This window comes from Littorina saxatilis, linkage group LG12 (genome assembly GCF_037325665.1).
Source record: "Littorina saxatilis isolate snail1 linkage group LG12, US_GU_Lsax_2.0, whole genome shotgun sequence".
Taxonomy (NCBI): Eukaryota; Metazoa; Mollusca; class Gastropoda; order Littorinimorpha; family Littorinidae; genus Littorina; species Littorina saxatilis.
In genome coordinates this window covers 25546897-25566611 of record NC_090256.1, presented here as the reverse complement: position 1 = coordinate 25566611, position 19715 = coordinate 25546897, and the positions used below count along the sequence as shown (strand labels likewise).

The window sequence follows — 19715 nt, the reverse complement described above, 5'->3', positions numbered from 1 at the left end:
ACACAAATCTTTCCCTTTTTATTTTTCCTTACCATCTATTTTTCTCCTTGAAAATTAAAAACCACATCTTATAATTGTTCCGCAAGATGGATGTTATCTGACAGCAATAACTTGATTTGTCATTTAAAGGTGAGGGTTTTTTCTTGTAGTTTTTGTACAATTTGTGCAAACGTTCGAAATGAAAGAGTGTATATACATCATTTTACTTGAGAAGGAAGACAGGATTGATCAGCAGTAAGGACTTGCTGATGTTTCAAAACTGTAAGGTACATTTTTTCTTAGAAACCTTATTTGAAAAGGTTTCTCACAAAACTGAATCCCGTTTTATGTGGACATCTGGTGTCTTTGAAACACAACACACACACACTCACACACTCGTGCAAAAACACAGTCACACATTCATGCACAAAGAGAGAGAGAGAGAGAGAGAGAGAGAGAGAGAGAGAGAGAGAGAGAGAGAGAGAGAGAGAGACAGACAGACAGACAGACAGACAGACAGACAGACAGACCGCAAGACAGATAGGCAGAGACAGAGAGAGCATAAATCTGCACAGTATACTTAAATAACAGGCAACTGCTGAATCACATATACTGCTCAAAGGCATTTCTGATGGTGGAAGACATGTTTATTTCACATTTATTCCCATTTGTGCAAATGCATTCTTTTGTAATTAATCTCAAGACAGAAGTTTTCAGCCCTTCAAAAATAGATCAGAAGTACATAAACATACATCAAAAATTAAAAAGTTTAGTAGCAGACATGAAAAGTTATATAGGACTGGATTTCACTTGTCCAAGAACATTCAAGCTGCAATATAAGATTGGTTTTATTAAGCCAGGATCAAGCAGCAGTATTGCACATAAAACTCAACATTTTGGCACATCGGAAATAAGAGTTTTAACACAACACTTGTCCTTATTACTACATCTGGAAGTGGAAGCAAAGGTCAACTCCTTGATCACTATAGCACTGTTTGTCATTAACTTTCCAAAGATTTAGCAAAAACACAAACAACCTGTCATTAAAACATGAGTTCCCACACTGGATTTAAAACATACTCTGTGAGTATAAGAGATTTAATAGCAACAATATGTATCATGCACATTAATTTATAAATCTTTGCAGACTTCTACAAAGGGCATTAGGTACTGACAGCCCCTCCTCCGTTGACTAGTTGATTCGGCAAGAGGCAAGATGCTTCTTCATGAATAAAAGCTAAAGGCAGATTAAAACTTTCTATTTTTATTTTTCTCAGATGAAATGGAAAGGGGGAAAGACGGTACTTCTTACTAAATGTATTATCTAAAATTAAGAAAATTACAAAGTAATACCTCGAACTGAGTCTAAGAGAGTCGGTGTCACAACAATCTAACTTTAAAACTGGATTTCATGTGATCGGTGTGAATACTCTTCCACTAAGTCACCATGAATACAAATTCAGAACCAAGCCATGACCTATCAGAGCATTGTGTGACCTTCATGATTGTCAAACATGTCACGAATTAATGACAGGGTACAATTGCACTATTGTCAATGGTGTTGTAGTGGTCAAAAGTATTATGTACGCAAAATAACACTTGTATTGTATCCACATGTAATAAAATACCATTTATAAACAAAATACAATTCTGTTATAATATGAAATATCAAAAAAACTGTGAAATTACAAAACAGTTACATTTCAAAAAGATAAAAAGAATACTGTTGTCAGCTGCAGTATGGCATCCGCCAATCAAAATCAAAATAAGATGAAATGACAAATTATTATATCTACTAATGGGACTTGATACAAACTTGTGAAGACATACAAGAAAATTAGAAAAAAATATCAAAACTTACTAGAAAATTCCAGAAACCAAAAACTAACTGATGTCTACAGCTTTAAGTCTCACAAGATCGTCTTACTTGCTTGACCTTTGATTTTTCCAAATTAATTTTTTTAAATCTTACATGAAGATTTGTGTGTGCGCGTGTTTTTTTTCCACACCGTTTTACATCCAAAATTAATGGCAAGGGTTTGAGTTATTTAAATGTTTTAACTTTTGCACTGAAATTGAGTTCAGATCCAAACATTCCCTTATACAGTACACACATGATTACAGCATTGACAAAAATAATGTCAAAACTTCAACAAAAAATTGTAAGCAATCCTTAATTGACTGCTAAAACTCAAACTAAAAAGAGTGGTAACTCTAATTACCGGAATTTAAAACTTAAAAATATGAACACACAATCTATGGAAGCCATTTTTGCAGTTTGTTTCAGTTCATCACAGACCATTGTTGGAGACAGAAAAATGAAGCAAAAAAGGAAGCCATGGCTATTTCGTTTTTGCATTAACAGTCATGTTGATTATGCTCAGAATATATGACAAAGCAGAGTCTGTCAGCTTTATTCCAAAAATAAATGCATACAAAGTTTTTGAAGATTTAAATTATATGAGGGGGAAAAAGTCTATTAGGCATGCATACAAGAAACTACTGCACGGATAATTGAGTTCATCATCAGATTCTCTCATTATGGAATTGAAACATTTTTCTTCACAAGACATTAAAAGTGTGTTTAAGAAGCCTGGTGATGGGGGAATAATAATGATTGTGGACTATGCAGACAACCCAAGTGAACGCGGCTCAAAGGTAAATCCAATTGCAAAGCATTTCATACCAATGTATTACATGTACCACTTGTGTAGTTAAAATCTTCTTCTTTCTTCTTGTCGTTCGCTGTTAGATCGTCAGTCCGGACTGCAGTTAAAATCTAAAAGACAAACCGGAGACAGCTAATTGCCTTCTATGTTACAAACAAACTAAAAACAATAATCATTTTAAACATGTTTATATTGACTAGAATTGTAATGCATCACCAGTGATGTAGTTACAAAACTGGTCTTTTTGTGTGCACCAAACTGGCACCAAACTTACTCTCATGCAGCCATCTACTGCAAATTCTCAAAGCGCGTTTGAAGAAAATGTGAACACATCCTGACAGTTTTTTCACATGACACACATGAACAAGTTTAGAGACACCTGTTCATGCTGTATGGCTTCTGCTTTGCTTGAGTAGTTGAAAAATTGTACAAAATCCACATTATTTCACGTCTCACATACCGGACTCATGTCAAGCAGATGTCTGCAAAACCACTTACAATTCTTGTGAAGGTGTGGTGTCCATACTGTCAAACAACACCACCAGAACGGGTCAACAGTTTCTTGCTTTTCACCAAAAAGCCTTCACCAGAACTTAAATGCAATGATCTTTCAGGGAGCCTGCAATGCATGTAATGGGCATGGTATTCTCAAGACTTTGTGACAGCAGCGTGATGTTTGACAAAAGCGATGGCCGACAGCTCCTTACAGAACTCCTCCAACACGATGACAGCCTCCATACGTCCCTGGTCCTCAAACCTGCACACACCAAGACATGGACATTTCAACTGACAACAATATTTTCACATGCATACAAAAAATATATCCAAAAATTGGCGAAGGCACCACTGTGCTAGAGATATGACGAAAAACATTATCATATAAGTTTTGTTTATCTCATATTAATTGTTTGTTTGTCTGTCTACTAGAAAGACCATTGGGTTGATGTTCTTGTGAATGTTTTGTTTTGTCCAATAACTAACCATTATACATGTAGTAGGTATAACCAACTGTTTTTTTCAAATTCTTCATGCATTGATTTTTTTAATCTGCACTCTTAAACAATCTTTTTGAAGTTGAATTAATTCAAATAAAGAGGAATTGTGGCCGCTGTGTATTTTTTTGATTTTTTTTTTTAAACAGAGGTATACTATTTCTTTCTTGGTAAAGGAATGTCAGATATGAGGCATGATGCCTGACTTTTATTAAATGTGAATTCTTAAAAGAACTGTGAATTAAAACTAGAATGTTTGCATCCTGCTGAAGAATGTGCATTAATCTTTAATGAGAGTATCTATGTTGTTATCCTCCGAGCATTCAAACTGACAACTTTGAACACACTGTACAGAGTGTCAGCTTCAGTCAACTATCTCATTCCCATGCAACTCAACTTTTAACTGACAATGACACACATCACTTACATGCTGGGAAAAATATTATTTCAATTAATGGCCAAAACAAAAGATCTAAAACGATTTAAAATCTATATATTTAGAACTAACTCAAAATGCAAGAACGTGTACCCTTCTTTCTTTTCTAAAGACACATGATGCAATGATAATGGGGATCAAAAACAATGTCCATGCAATGCCTTTTAGGCCCACTCCGCCTGAAAGAAAAATTTTCGCCTCGCCATCTCAAATCTGATCAGGCTTTTACAAGCACACACACACACAACATGCTTTTTTGGGATCACATCATGATGGAGAGGTAAAAAGGATATTAAGAACAATATAAAGCTTTCTATGTGATGGTACTAAACTCAGCAGTTAAAATCTCCACTTCATTTTCCGTTTGTTTTCCTTTGTGCATTTACTTTTTTGAATGGGTGCTGAGAGGGGGCACACAGCAAACAAAGCAAATGTGAATACATGTATTTGCAACAACAAAACACTGATTCGACAGAGAACACCATCAACTCTGTATAACAAGAGAACAAAAAATTCATGCAGGCAGTCACATGATTTGAAGAAGAGAAGATAACATCCACTGACACATCATCTAAAACTTATCATAGCTTTCATTCTTAAAGTACAACAGAACAATCAAATTCTTTCCTTCGGGAAGTGTACATATTCAGGCAAAAAAGTTCTGGCATGCTTATAAAGGAGACTGCCATCCTTACCTTTTACCCTCACTGTGAATTTAAGCAAAATATAAAAACAGAGTGAATTATATGGCAAGATAACATATTCAGTGTTAAAAAATGTAGACCAGTGTGAGGAAAATGAATAGGCTGTTAACATTTTCAGGAATGATAATTACAAATGTAATGCCATTTCCCATTTTCAGAAATAATAAGACAACTAAATAAAAACAAATATGAAAAAAATTACTTGAAGTGCCATTTAATATTTACTCATATCATTCTTTTTATCAAATAAAAAAAAAATACATAAAACTCAATGCATCCCAAACCAAATAAACTGGTAATAACATGAAACCACAACAAACAGCTCTTTTCCCTAATTCAAACTAAACTAAAGAAAAGCTTTACACAGACATATACAAAAAAGATACAAAAAGTGAACATTTCTTGGAAAAGGGAATGATAGTGAAATGGAAGGGCTGCTTAAGGTGTACATTAAATCAAACAAAAGAACTCTTTTTACTCATACATCAACAAAATCCACACACAATGAGACACTGATTTGTATGTGTCTCCCTTTCACCTGCCCCCTCCCTACCCCAAACCCCATCCCCCTTTCCCCCATAAGGCAGTACATCCATACATCTTGTGCCACTTTCCTCTTCCACTTATCTCAGTACATCCATACATCTTGTGCCAATTTCCTCTTCCACTTATCTCAACCATAGCGACACAAGTGCAACTTCAGAAGTCAGCTTCTTCTACAAGCAAAGAATGCTAAAAGATACAATTGTTTTTAAATATAAGCCACTGCCCCATATCAGACAAGAGAAAAAAAAATCCAGAAATTGAGAAAACCTATGCATGTGGTTAATATCTGCAGGTGGTGTAAATCTGACACTCAAGAAACAGTAAGTCTACATCTTCCACCGTAAAAAGAATTTACACAACTATGTGTACTACAGCCAGCAAAGTCACATCATACACACATTCTATGTTTCTGCAAAAATAAACAACCAAATCCCCCTTAAAACTTGAAAAGAATAAAACAACCAAAGCATTACTGCACATAACGTAAAATCTAAAGTTTCACCCAAAAGCAGTGTAAGCAAAAGAAGTGCAACAACGCAACAAGCTACTGCAAACTCACCACTGGTACTCTGGATCTATGGGTTTTGGAGTCTGCCTTAAACTAAACATTGTGTGACAAAAGTGTTACTGGGCTTTTAACATGCACCTTGACAAGAAAATGACCAACAAAATAAAGAAAATTTTTGATTATGTTCAATTTCCATAGAAAAGGAAAATCAATCAAAGAAATGAAGCTAATCAAAAACATGCTCCAAAAATATGCTAAAACCAAGCACCAACAATTCAAACAAATGGATTGACAGTGTGGCCCAGTTTGTTTCTTTTGTTGCAGTATTTTTGTGTCCTACATTACAGTTTGTGTTAAATCCACATGTTGTAGACAATCACTAATAGCTTCTTTACATACACATACCACAGACACATTTACACATACATATACAATAACATACACTTACCACAGACACATTTACACATGCATATACAATAACAAACACTTCACACGAAAATGCAAGGATATTGAAATGTGTCACAACTTTGTCAGTCGTGACATCACTCCATCTTTTCAGGTTAACAGTCAAATCGACTGTAGACAGGAAGGAGAAGTATAAAGAAAACAAAATGCTCATGCTCACTTTTGTAAGTTGTATGTAATGCCCAATAGCTGTTTCCTGGCCAGTGTCAGCTTCCGGGAAAACTCTGGTTCACTCTTCATATATGAACGAATTTCACCAGACATCTGAAAGAATTTAGCCAGTGAGTCATATCATACGCTTACAAATTCAGTGCTCGTGACAAACATATGAAGCCAGAAGGGGGGGGGGGGGGGGGGGGGGGGGAAGGGAATCTTGTACAGGTGCTCCCTGACTCTTACAAGAGGGCGCAGATCAGAATTCTAATGCATGTGTGTGTGATGCATGCATGTGTTTGTTTATGTGTGTGTGTTTGTGTCTGTGTGTCTGTCTGTGTGAGTTTGTGTGTGAGTGAGTGTGTGTGTGTGTGTGTGTGTGTGTGTGTGTGTGTGTGTGTGTGTGTGTGTGTGTGTGTGTGTGTGTGTGTGTGCGTGTAGTCTGTCTGTGGATTAGTGGTGGGAGTGGGCCTTGAAGGACATAAAGATGTACAACTATCAAACTATCCATAATCAGCACACTAACCTTGGTAAGAGTGGTGAAGAGGGCGTGTACCCCAGGCTTAATGGACAGGAAAGGGTCCAGTAGAAACTCATGCAACGCAGGGTGAGGGATCTGAGCCAGACGCGCTACCAGCCCCGTCACCAGCAAGTTGACTGCATGGCTCTGCAAGCAGCAACACACACGGTCAGAAATACAGGGGTGAACAGAAATACCTGTAACATGAAGCCTCTCTTACTAAAAAATAAAAGTGGTCACAGGATATCTAAAACAAAGAGACACGGATTAGACCTGAAGGCCTAGCTTCCTCAATTGAGCCCAAAGTTGACTTCTTGAAGAATTTGCAGTCTTTTTTCTGAAAACTCAGTGTGAAAGCTTAATTTTTGTGCAGCGAGCTTCGCCCAATTAATATCAAGCTTAAGGATTTCCTTTTACTGCACATACCAGTTGAAATAAGGACAGCTAGGCACCACTTTTGAGGCCCTATGAAAGGGTGATATGCTCATTGCCCAGCGCATGGGCATATTATCTAGGCAACCATCTTCAGGTAGCTGTTAGGTGAATGGCCCCTCTAGACTTTCTATCCATTTAATGTAATATTACTCGATTATGACACTTTTATTCTCCATGATCAAATGCCTACTTTTTCTCATAATTTTGAAAATGGCAAAGGAGAGGGACTGCTTTAACATGTGCAGAAAGTGCTAAGATTCGTAAGGACTGACAGAATGGTGCAACTGAACCACCGTACCTGTACCAGTGTGCCTTCCAGCTTGCAGAAGAGCAACTTGAGAAAGGACCCCATGTAGAACTCTTCCTGGTGAAACTCTGCCACAGCATGCGCCTTGCTCGGCCACCCCCACCCTTTGCACATCTCTTCCAGGCTGGCGTACTGTAGGTTAGAAAGAGATGACAGTTATTAGACTGAATATCTGACCTGGTCATCTCTTCCAGGCTGGCGTACTGTAGGTTAGAAAGAGATGACAGTAATTTAATTATTAGACTGAATATCTGACCTGGTCATCTCTTCCAGGCTGGCGCACTGTAGGTTAGAAAGAGATGACAGTTATTAGACTGAATATCTGACCTGGTCATCTCTTCCAGGCTGGCGTACTGTAGGTTAGAAAGAGATGACAGTTATTTGACTGAATATCTGACCTGGTCATCTCTTCCAGGCTAGCGTACTGTAGGTTAGAAAGAGATGACAGTTATTTGACTGAATATCTGACCTGGTCATCTCTTCCAGGCTGGCGTACTGTAGGTTAGAAAGAGATGACAGTTATTTGACTGAATATCTGACCTGGTCATCTCTTCCAGGCTGGCGTACTGTAGGTTAGAAAGAGATGACAGTTATTTGACTGAATATCTGACCTGGTCATCTCTTCCAGGCTTTCACACTTTCTTTTCTGTTTTTAATAGGACCTCCTCCGCTTTTACTTATTTCCTGCAGATTTTTTCTTGCTATGCTTCTGCATATGTTTTTCAAAGTTTTTCTTCTGCCTTTCTCTAATTGTTCATCCTACTTGATACTGTGATTTATTTAGCACTAGGTTTATGTTGATCCTATTAATAGAATTAAAGCAATCCTCCTTATATTGGGTAGTTAAAACTTCTTTTATTTAGGACTTACCTGCTTGTGTGCATCTCTGAGGTACATGTCGTAACTGCTGTCGGCAGTTTGGTATGACGACTTGGCTTCCTCAGGCAGTAAACTCAGGAAACTGAAGACAAAAGCATTCTACTATTCACAATTGCAGGAAAATCAGCTTCTTTGAATTCCTGGATAAATAATTTTTGTACTGTACCACAATATGCAGGCAGGCACATGAATGAGGGACATATGCAACTGCGGAGTGTTACAAATTTCCATGGATTAATGATCATGACAGGTCAGAATTGCACATAAGAACAATGCAGCTCGAGTATCACAATCTACAATAAGAAAAATTAACTGTACTGGCAGAATATTTTTAGGACTAAATTCACTCAATATAATTCTAATGAAAACATGAGCACACTTACCTATTGACCACTTTATGTACTTCCGGTCTTGCAGGGGATGATAGGTTACCTGCACGAAAAAAGTAAACTTTAAGGTATTTCCGGCAGACTCACAGACTCAACTTTTTCAACACCAGTCAAGAATATATATACTGATGAAACAAGAAAAGCAAATGCTTACATGACTCGCCTTCGAACCCAACGCCCCCTTTTTAAGACCCCCCAATAGAAGACTCGACCCCCCTTTTAAGACCCCCAACCCCCAATAAGACCCTCCATTTTTCAAGACCGTGTTTTCTCATATTCTCTGTTCATAACGTCTGTAAGCTTACCCCCATTTTAAGACAAAATATGTGTACTGAACACTTTCCTGCCCTCATTTCAGACACTATGACATCCTAACGTGACCTCATTTTAGACACATATCATGATGTCATCCCCAATACTCCAGCCAAGACTAAAATACCCCAGACACTAAGCTGCGCCCAAATCACATGATGACATCATAGCCTGATGAGCTCAAGACTTATTTTCTTGATAGCTCAGTGGATACTTTCAGTTTCAGGGGTGAAAATCTTCTTCAGCAAACATGTTCATGCTTTGACTCTGAAATTTGATGAAAACAAGCCACATTTTTGGTCATGTCTGCCGATTGTCAACACCTACAATTGTGTGAAATTTGGAGGCTTTTGCTCCAAAAATAACTGAGAAAAGCTCAACATGAAGTTTTTACGAACATGACCCCACTGTGACCCCAAAATGTGACAGGGGTCAACCTTACTAGGGTCATGTTGGCAGATTATCAAATCCTTGAAGTGTGCAAAGTTTCAAAGCTGTAAAAAAGGCCTGAGATAACGTCAATGCTAAGTCATTATGAATGGAACATATGACCCCCTGTGACCTCAAAACTTGACGAGGGTCAAAGGTCAAGTCAGGAGATTATCAAACCCTAGATATGTGCAAAGTTTCAAAGCTTTAGTTCAAAAAACATCCGAAATAACCTGAACGTTAAGTTTTTATTAAACTAACGTGACCCCGCTGTGACCACAAAATTTGACGAGGGTCTACCAAACTCGGGTCACTCTAATCATTGAACTCTAATAGTGTGCAAAATTTCAAAGTTATATCTTGAAAAACATCTGAGATAACCTCAACATTAAGTTTTGTCCATGGCCGGATCACACGGACGGACATGGATCAATACTAAGACTCACCCATTACTTTCTTTCTTTCTTTCTTTATTTATTTGGTGTTTAACGTCGTTTTCAACCGTTCAAGGTTATATCGCGACGGGGAAAGGGGGGAGATGGGATAGAGCCACTTGTTAATTGTTTCTTGTTCACAAAAGCACTAATAAAAAAATTGCTCCAGGGGCTTGCAACGTAGTACAATATATGACCTAACTGTCACCCATTACTCAGGTGAGTCAAAAATAGTGTGCTACCACAGTCGAACCTTTCTTTTTCTTTATTTGGTGTTGAACGTCGTTTTCAACCGTTCAAGGTTATATCGCGATGGGGAAAGGGGGCAGATGGGATAGAGCCACTTGTTAATTGTTTCTTGTTCACAAAAGCAATAATCAAAAAATTGCTCCAGGGGCTTGCAACGTAGTACAATATATATGACCTTACTGGGAGAATGCAAGTTTTCAGTACAAAGGACTTAACATTTCTTACATACTCGAAAATTTTATTGTAAATTTTCATTTAATAAATATACCTACCCGAATCACATGTAGCATTGACACAATCGGAGATGCTAGGTTCTGAAAAGGCTAACCGTCTAAGGGAAGCAACCCCAACCACAAAAAGTGTAAACGTAGCCATGGTAATGACCATACACCCGGGGAGTTACCTCCCATCGTGCATGCCATGTCACTACTGCTACTGAACACGTGGTTCATATCATTCGACCTAAAGAATAAATTCTCCAAATCAAAAGCGGGGTTGGCGGGAGGGAATATACTATGTGATTCGGGTAGGTATATTTATTAAATGAAAATTTACAATAAAATTTTCGATTAAATTACATATTCCTACTCCGAATCACATGTAGCAGATTACAACAACAAGGCGGTGGGAAAGAAAAATCTAACTCACTCAAAAAACCTTGCCAAAAACCTGGACCGCTGCCAAAGAATCAGGGCGGTCCCAGTGGGAAAGAAAATCTAACCCACTCAAAAGCCCTTGCCAGGGCTGGCCCACTGCCAACAGGCAGTGAGGGAACCAAGGAAAGTCCTGATTGACAGCCGAGAAGTATCTCAGGCAAAGCGAAAGAGACAACCTCAGAGATCCAGAAAGCTGTGCTCAGCACTTCTTCCAATCTCCTAGCCGTAAAAAACAGCACAGGAATAGACCCAAGCCTTGGATTAATAACCCTGGCGAGCCAAGGGAAAGACAAGCTTCCCCCCCCCCCCTTTTTATTGGAAGGAAATGCTAATGTCCTGAGAAGATCCGTGCGTAAGGTTGTCCCCTCAACTGAGAAGGACGAACCCCCGCGGTGACCCTAAGACAACCATGCCAAAGTCTGCAAACCTTGGGATGTAGTAAAGCCCAAAAGGCTTGTGAGAAAGAAGTCAGCTCAAAATAAGAGTGACCAATCCCCACAAAAGAGCGAGAGAGAGACATCCAAGCACTAAGTACCAGAGTCCACCTCGAAGAGAAAACTCACAAAAAGAAGGTCGCCAGTTATCCCCTACCAGTCCCTGCGAACGCAGGGAGAGAGGTAGCACCCGACAGCAGCCACTTACGACTGTGCGTAAGCTACCGGAAGTGAGGACCCACGGTGGTCAAAAACCGATGTGACTGGCAACCATAAACAAAATGGCTAAAAGCCAGAATGTTCCCAAAACAGTCTGCTTGAAGGTAATCAAGAGTGAATCAAAAACCGAAAGCAGACAACCAAGACTGGTAAACGTAAACCGTGAAGCCAGCCAGCCATAAGACTCCCGAAACCAGAGTTCTCAGGGAAAAAACAGGCAGTTAACTTCCTAGCCAAATCAAGAGCCTACCTGAGTTTGGCCAGAAACCCAGAGCGCGTCTGTCCCTGTCTGAAGACAGAGTCCAACGCGGAGAAAAACGGACAACCGTCCTAGACAAAGTTGCCTTTTGTAGCCGGGCGACTGTAAGGAAACCCGACCCAACAGACGTCATCCGGACTCGCCTCATACTAAGATGAGGAAGAAGAGAGGAAAGGCCCAAGACTGAAGTCACAGGAACCGAACCTTAACTAAACCTCTGCCCGAAGGAGAAGAGTAGCCAAAACCTGAGAGAGAGGAGGAAAGCCACAAAGAACTACTCCTCAAACATCCATTGTCCAAGACAATGCCCCCTCAGGAAAACCTGAATGTAACTTCCGAGGCCAACTCAAGTGAACCTTAAGTTTGGACGAAACACCAGAACGCGTCTGATCACTAGAGAAAGACAGAGTCCGACTCGATGAAAGACAACAAGGACCAAAGTCCGAACGTTTGTGGCCAAACAGGGGTAACCTGAAGCCAGAGAACCCCACAAGCCACAAGAAACGGGAAGGCAACAACCACCATCGCCGCAACGTGGAATGGCTGTTGCCCGGCCAAGGCTGCCTATTGGCTGCCAGCTTAGCTTAACCAGAGGAATGAGCATGCTTCTGCTAAGCATGGTTCTGAGTATGCTAGCCCTACCTTCCTTCAACCTTTGTAAAGCAGTCAGAGACCTGGTGATCTCTACTCGACTGAATCTCTACTGCAGGCAAAGTTTAAGCGACTCTCTTTGACTGTTCAGGGAACTGAGAATGCGAAAGAAACGAGTCCCTCCGACACCCGCCGTACGAGCGTAGAGAAGGAAGGGCAGCCTCATCTGCTCCATGCTCACCCTAGCAAGGGCTGGCCAACAGAGTAGAGAAAGGAGGCAAGTTCCAAAGGCTGAATAAGCAAGAAGGAACAAAAGGTGAAGCCCGTGTAGCCGAAGCCAGCCAAGGCTGAGCATGTTCCGGAACTGAACCATAGTAGAAACAGCGGCAGAACCAAAACACTAGAGATACCACCTTCGGGAGGAGATGGCCTAGCCAAAACCTGCAAACCGTGGTACCTACAAAAGGTGACTAAGGAACCGGAAGTAGAAAAACATCCTATCTTCACGGAACGGAAGTCCGACATCGACAACAAGGAAGCCACCAATGTCGATGCACCCAAGGGAAATCCTGAGCCGAAGCTTGAGCTGCGACGGAAATCCAGAACGTGTTCGATTGCTGACTAAAGACTGAGAACCAGAATAGCTCAGCTACGAACGCAAACCGAAGTCACAGTTGCTGGTGGTAAACTGATGAATGAGATGACCGGAAACCGGAAAACCATCCAACCGGAAAAAGACCTGACTTATCCCCCTACTGACGGTCGTGAATAGGGGAAACGTCCAGGGCCACCCGAACTGACCAGGCAGTAAACGCAACCCCCAACAGGTAAAGTGAAGACTGCCCCGGCTGAGGCTAAAAGCCTAAATGCCCGTAGGCCAGCCGCTGTTCCTCACCCACCGACCTCCGAAGGAGTGTCGGGAAGAGGAGAAGTGTATCCGAACAGAGCCGGAAATGCAGCAGCCAAAACCGCAAAAAACGGAAGCGAAAGATGCATAGAGTAGACTGAGGCCGGAAGCCCAAACGCCCGTAGGCCAGTCCTCTGTCAACTCCAGTCAAAACCACAACGTGTACTTGAAATGGAGGACTTATGCTTCCAGTAAAACCGGAAACACCACGCCGACAACGGCTGCCGCACTGGTGAAACACAAATGGCCACGACGGAACAAGAGTGAGACAGAACAGAGGAGGACTGGGGCCGGAACCCGAACGCCCGTAGGCCAGTCCTCGATCAACCCCAGACAAGCCACTACGTGCGCTTGTGATGGAGAACCTATGCTTCCAGACAGGAAGTGTAGGAGGCCGAAGCCCCGCCCGGGAAAACCTTCGACGTGACCTCTGCCGCAGCTTAGAGGACAGCGTTAAGCCTTTTTCCCAATAACCAGCACGTGTGGAATCGCTGACGACAGACTGAATGTCCGACACAACCGGCGAAAAAACCAAAGTCCACGTACTGGTGGAAGGCCGGTGAAACGGCATAACCGGAAAACCGGAAATCCGTCCCCCCCGACGTCGTCCTAACTCATGCCTCGACCAGGCTAAGAGAGAGAAGACGGCAAGTCTGCAGCCGCAGGAACCGGAACGGCAGTCGACGCGACAACCGAAGGTTGAAACACTGACTACATCGGCCAGAGCTGAGACACCACCTGCCCGAAGGGCTGGCGTTGCTCCTCCGCTACCGACATCCGGGAGGAAGTGGAAGCGAAAGGAGCAGTAAATCCGGGCGGAGCCGGAAAGCACCAGACGAGACCGCGAAAAGCGGAAGCGCCGAATGCGAGGACGGAGGCCGGAAGCCCGAATGCCCTAAAGGCAACGTCCGGTCAACCCCGGAAACGACCACAGCGGGTGCATACGTCAGAGGACCTATGCTTCCAGCGAGTGCCGGAAGCGCAGCGCCAGAAACGGCTACCGCCATTGCTCCGCCACACGATGGTCTTCGAGGAAGCCAGGGTGTGACTGAACAGAGGACGAATGCCCGGGGGGCAACGTCCGGTCAACCCCGGAAACGACCACAGCGGGTGCGTACGTCAGAGGACCTATGCTTCCAGCGAGTGCCGGAAGCGCAGCGCCGGAAACGGCTACCGCCACTGCTCCGCCACACAATGGTCTTCGAGGAAACCAGGGTGCGACTGAACAGAGGACGAATGCCCGGGGGGCAACGTCCGGTCAACCCCGGAAACGACCACAGCGGGTGCGCACATCGGGGGACCTGGTCAACCCCGGAAACGACCACAGCGGGTGCGTACATCGGGGGACCTATGCTTCCGGCGAGTGCCGGAAGCGCAGCAGTCGGAAACGGCTAGACAACTCCGGAAACGACCCCAGCGGGTGCGTACGTCGGAGAAGTAGCCGGAACCAACTGCCGCCATTGCTCAGCCACACAATGGTCTTCAGTGAAGCCAGGGTGCGACTGAACAGGGGTTTGCGGGTCGTGAACCCGCCGAAAAGAGCTGTGTCCCAGCAGGGACTGTCCGACGGCCTCACGAGGGCCTGTGGACCAGCTCGACTTACTTGAATCGCCAACCACAGCGGTAGAAGACGAAGAAGCAAAACATCCGCCCTAGACAACGTCTCGGCCGGAAGCGTCAAAGAAGCCAACAAGGTGACGTCGCCCACAGACAGCGGGACCAACGGAAGACGCAGGCTTGGAACGCAAAAATTTCTTCACAAAGATAACGCAGACACCTGCAACACCTGATCTGCTAACGGCAGAGAAGGCGAGGAGAAGAAACAGGACGTACAACAGTATATGACTGCCCCACAAAGTGTTTGTTCGAGGCAGAAAGAGTAACGAACAAAACATAACAAACATGTTAAATCCGAAACCACGACCAGTCCTACGGACTGGTAGATACCTGCTAAAGCCTAGCCAAGTAAACCACTGTCAGCAACGCTGATACACAAAATGGCGGCCAAGCGATAAGTTACTGGACAAAATTTAGAAGTCCAAAACGGACGAAAATTAAGCAATAACAAAAATTCCTGTCAAAGTAATGACGAAATATGAAATGGCTTACCAACTAACAAAGCAGAAGGCAAAAACGCAGGTAAAGTAAGGAGAACCTCACCATAACATAGGCCTAGCCACATAAATAAGCTGTCAGGAAAGCTGAGCAACCGAAAGTGGCGGCCACAAGATAAGTTACTGAAACGCATTAGGACTCCAAACGGACAAAAAGTCAGCAACTATAGATAAATTCCTGTCAAACTAAAGACAAGAAGGAACAAGCTTACCAACTAAACAAAGCAGCAAGCAAGTAAGAAGGTAAAATTACGTTTACCTCCAAAATACATCGGCCTAGCCACAAAAATCTGTCAACTCATGCTGACAACAAAAATGGCGGCCAACAGTAGTCACTGAAATATCACAGGTCCAAACACGGACGAAAATCAGCAACTACAACAAATTTCCTGTCAAAATAATGACCAAAATGGAAAGAGCTCACCAACTACGAAGCAGGAGGCAAGATAGACGGTAACGTGGCCGGTGGGTGTCAAAACAACACCAAACAGCGCAGCCACAGGGGAGCCCAAAAATCAACAACCTGCTCCCTCGAAAGCTGTAAGGTCGAATGATATGAACCACGTGTTCAGTAGCAGTAGTGACATGGCATGCACGATGGGAGGTAACTCCCCGGGTGTATGGTCATTACCATGGCTACGTTTACACTTTTTGTGGTTGGGGTTGCTTCCCTTAGACGGTTAGCCTTTTCAGAACCTAGCATCTCCGATTGTGTCAATGCTACATGTGATTCGGAGTAGGAATATGTAATTTAATAAAATCTTTACAAACATTGACTATATTCTATACAAGAAACACTTAACAAGGGTAAAAGGAGAAACAGAATCCGTTAGTCGCCTCTTACGACATGCTGGGGAGCATCGGGTAAATTCTTCCCCCTAACCCGCGGGGGGTACAGTGGAACCTATCGATAATGACCACCCAAGGGACGGACCAAGAGTGGTCATTATAAACAGGTGGTCGCTATGGTAAGGTGAGTTAATATACAATGGAAAATCTCGTCTGGGATCCTTCTGAGAAGTTGTGTGCAGGTGGTCGCTTTTGAGGAGTGGTTGCAAGGGCAGGTTCAACTGTTCTTTACAATCTAATACATCAGTGTACTCTAAGATCACATATTTTCAGTTGACTTGTGAACACAAATCCCATCATTTTCAACACAATCTGCTGACTAAGCACTCCCAACTAAATTCCAAGACTTAGTGTAACAGGTTTAATAGATTCTTCCCTCCATGTACTCACCAGGGAATTCACCAGTGGATCCTATGGACACGGCCGGTGAGTCTGGACAACTGCTGGTCGGTGACTGTGTTGCATCTGTTCCTTCTGTGCTGTTCTTTTCCTCTTCGTTAACAGGAGTCTTTTCTTCTTCATTTTCATTTGCGTTAGAAGGGTTGGGATCTGACTTTTGAGTATCTTTCTGGTCCCCTGATCCGGATGAGGGTGGTTGATAATAGTCACGCCCTAGCAAGTTGCGTAGTACAAGGTTGTGAAAGATATGTTCCTCCTCTTTTTGCAGGAGGATGTCGAACAAGCGAAGCGTGACCAGACACACCTGTAATCACAATGAACACTTATTATACAACTTCGTTTATGACTTCCAAACAATACAGAAATACCATGCTCTTTCGCTTCCCAATTCCCACCAGAAAAATAGTTATACCGTGAAATACTGAAATTCACACAATCTACAGGTTAGAAAATGAAAACTAATTTTCTCTACAGGTTAGAAAATGAAAACTAATTTTCTGCCAGGTTTATTTTCCTGTACTCTATCATTCAAACACGAATATGATACATCAGAGTAGGGTTTTTTTCACTGTATGATGTATGCCTGCAACTTTTTTTTCTCAATAATAGAGCGCATGCAAGCTTCAACTCTTTGTATACCCATTGCTTCTGCCTGTACAAGAACCTTAACAACTCAACATTAAATCAGAAGTGACAGACACATTAGAGCCCGAGCAAGCCCCCAAAGAACTGACAAACACCGAAGAGCAATACATGTACCCGTCCCATTCTTTCCATGCCATATTACGCAGTCCCAACTTCTCCATAAAAAAACACAGGCACACACCAACATAGAGGAAGAAAGCAAATTAGCCCGATACTTTTCAAGGCAGATTATACCGTCCAGTGCGCATTATCAAAACTATCCATGCCAGAGAATAAAATGGGATTCCAGATGTGCTGACGGTCTTGCTTCCTATTGGCTTCGTGATCTTTTGAGACAGTGCACCGGGCGGTGGCTGGCAGACATGTAAAAACTATTGATTTTCAATCAGCAAGTGTGGCACTGGCCAAGTAACTCCCCGCTCACTGTCCCCATTAATCATGTGTACAGCTGGCTGCTTCATTGAGAAACAACACAGGACCTGTCAATCAACAGTTGCTGGAGTGTGAAATGTCTCTGCTGTCTGCATGACCTGTGCATATGGGGGTTAGTTTTCATGGAATGGTAGAGGTGGGACAGACATGCATTCCTGCATATGGAACAAATGCAGTGTCTCTCAAACACACACACACACACACACACACACACACACACACACACACACACACACACACACACACACACACACACACACACACATTCACACACACACACACTCTCTCTCATTCACCCACTCACTCACTCACTCACAATACCTTTCTCTGCACAGAAATATTCTACCTCCTTCTACTCACTACTACTGTGACAAAAACCAAGTTTTAAACAAAGACAGCTGAAGCTAAATTGAAAAGAGAAAGAGTGTATTGGTTAGGAATGGTTGGTTTGGTGGAAGAGGAGGGGGATGCCGCTAAGGAGAAAAGGAGAAAGGGAGGTCATCGCCCTGAATATTTTCTGACACCAGATCCATCTTTCACAGGTCAACTCCCAATCAGAGTAAAGCCCTTTCAGGCGCAACCAATCATGAGTAACCAATTCTATCGGCCACCAAATGAGTTTTCCCAACCACCTTTTCCTCGTCAAAGTTTTTTTTAATTGAACGAACAAGCCTGAGTGAGTGCCATCTTTCCGCAAAAACACAGCTCCGTAAAAAAACGATTTTTCTTCAGCAGATGTGACTCTGCTTTTAACATGCAGTAAACAACTCTGTCTTCAAATACATGTATTACTGCAACCTTAAACGTTACATGGGATTAGAAATTTTGTTAAAACATACTGTAACTCACAATTTGATACTGGTTAAACAGGGGACATACAAACCATACATTTGTGCAACAAAAAAGTGAGCCAGCCACTCTGCCCTATAAACCCTTAAAATCACTTAATTGAGTTTAAACACACACACACACACACACACACACACACACACACACACACACACACACACACACACACACACACACACACATGCAAAAAACATACTATCCCTTCTCTAATATTCTTAGATAAAGGCTTCTTCGGCACAGAATACCAAAACAACAACAAAACTCATCACAAATACTCACCTCTTCTGAAAGGTGGTTGCATCTTTCCAAAAAGCGGTATCTCAGTTTTGGTTCTGACTGGTTTACAGGCTCAGGTGTGCGCTCAGTGCCCAAGATGAAGAAACAAAATTCTACCAAACAAAAGAAAAGCTTCATAGGTTTGTTGTCCATGATAAACATGTTTTCGTCAGTAATGCCACTTCTGTATGTTTGTTTTATAGCTTTCTTTAGCATTTATTCCCAAAGGAAATCTACTGCATCACAGAACAAATAATCAACTAACCAATAACAACAACAAAATACAGGCAAATGCAAAGGTAATGAAGAAGTTGCAGAGGTAAAGAAGCTCCAAAGCGCTTTTACAATGTTGCCCAGAATGTGAACGTATGCCAATGAAAGTTTCAAAAAACGGGCATCCATACTAGTACACAATGGAGTTAAAGCAGACTGTAAATTAACAGCGTGAAACTAATACAAACCTTTTAAAAGAGCACTAGAGCAGACTGTGCGGAGACATCTTGTCAAGTAAGCTGTGTAAACGATTATAGTGGACTCTGCTCTGTAATACAGAAAAATGAATCAAATGAATAGCAAAAAACAGATGCATTGCATCAATAGGTCTAAGAAAATAAACAGGCTTTTGATGACTCTGTATGATTTGAAAGCCAATACATGTATGATCTAAGTAAAATTGTTG

The 19715-nt window shown here is 42.1% G+C and overlaps 1 protein-coding gene across 4 annotated transcripts in view; it reads right to left on the bottom strand.

Moving 5' to 3' along the window:
* Nucleotides 1–604: 604 nt before the first annotated feature.
* Nucleotides 605–19715, bottom strand: part of LOC138981608 (FHF complex subunit HOOK interacting protein 2A-like) — a 30837-nt gene continuing 11726 nt past the window's right edge. The window contains exons 9-19 of one of the 4 annotated variants that reach the window (XM_070354580.1): nt 19498–19577; nt 19040–19149; nt 16826–17138; nt 8977–9025; nt 8585–8675; nt 7706–7846; nt 6979–7119; nt 6460–6563; nt 5886–5927; nt 4772–4783; nt 605–3405 (exon numbers count right to left, since the gene is read on the bottom strand). In XM_070354580.1, coding sequence (XP_070210681.1) covers nt 3297–3405; nt 4772–4783; nt 5886–5927; nt 6460–6563; nt 6979–7119; nt 7706–7846; nt 8585–8675; nt 8977–9025; nt 16826–17138; nt 19040–19149; nt 19498–19577 — 1192 coding nt within the window. In that variant the 3' untranslated portion in view covers nt 605–3296. The remainder of the gene's footprint in view (nt 3406–4771; nt 4784–5885; nt 5928–6459; nt 6564–6978; nt 7120–7705; nt 7847–8584; nt 8676–8976; nt 9026–16825; nt 17139–19039; nt 19150–19497; nt 19578–19715) is intronic. The other 3 variants (XM_070354581.1, XM_070354582.1, XM_070354583.1) reach the window with 3 other exon arrangements.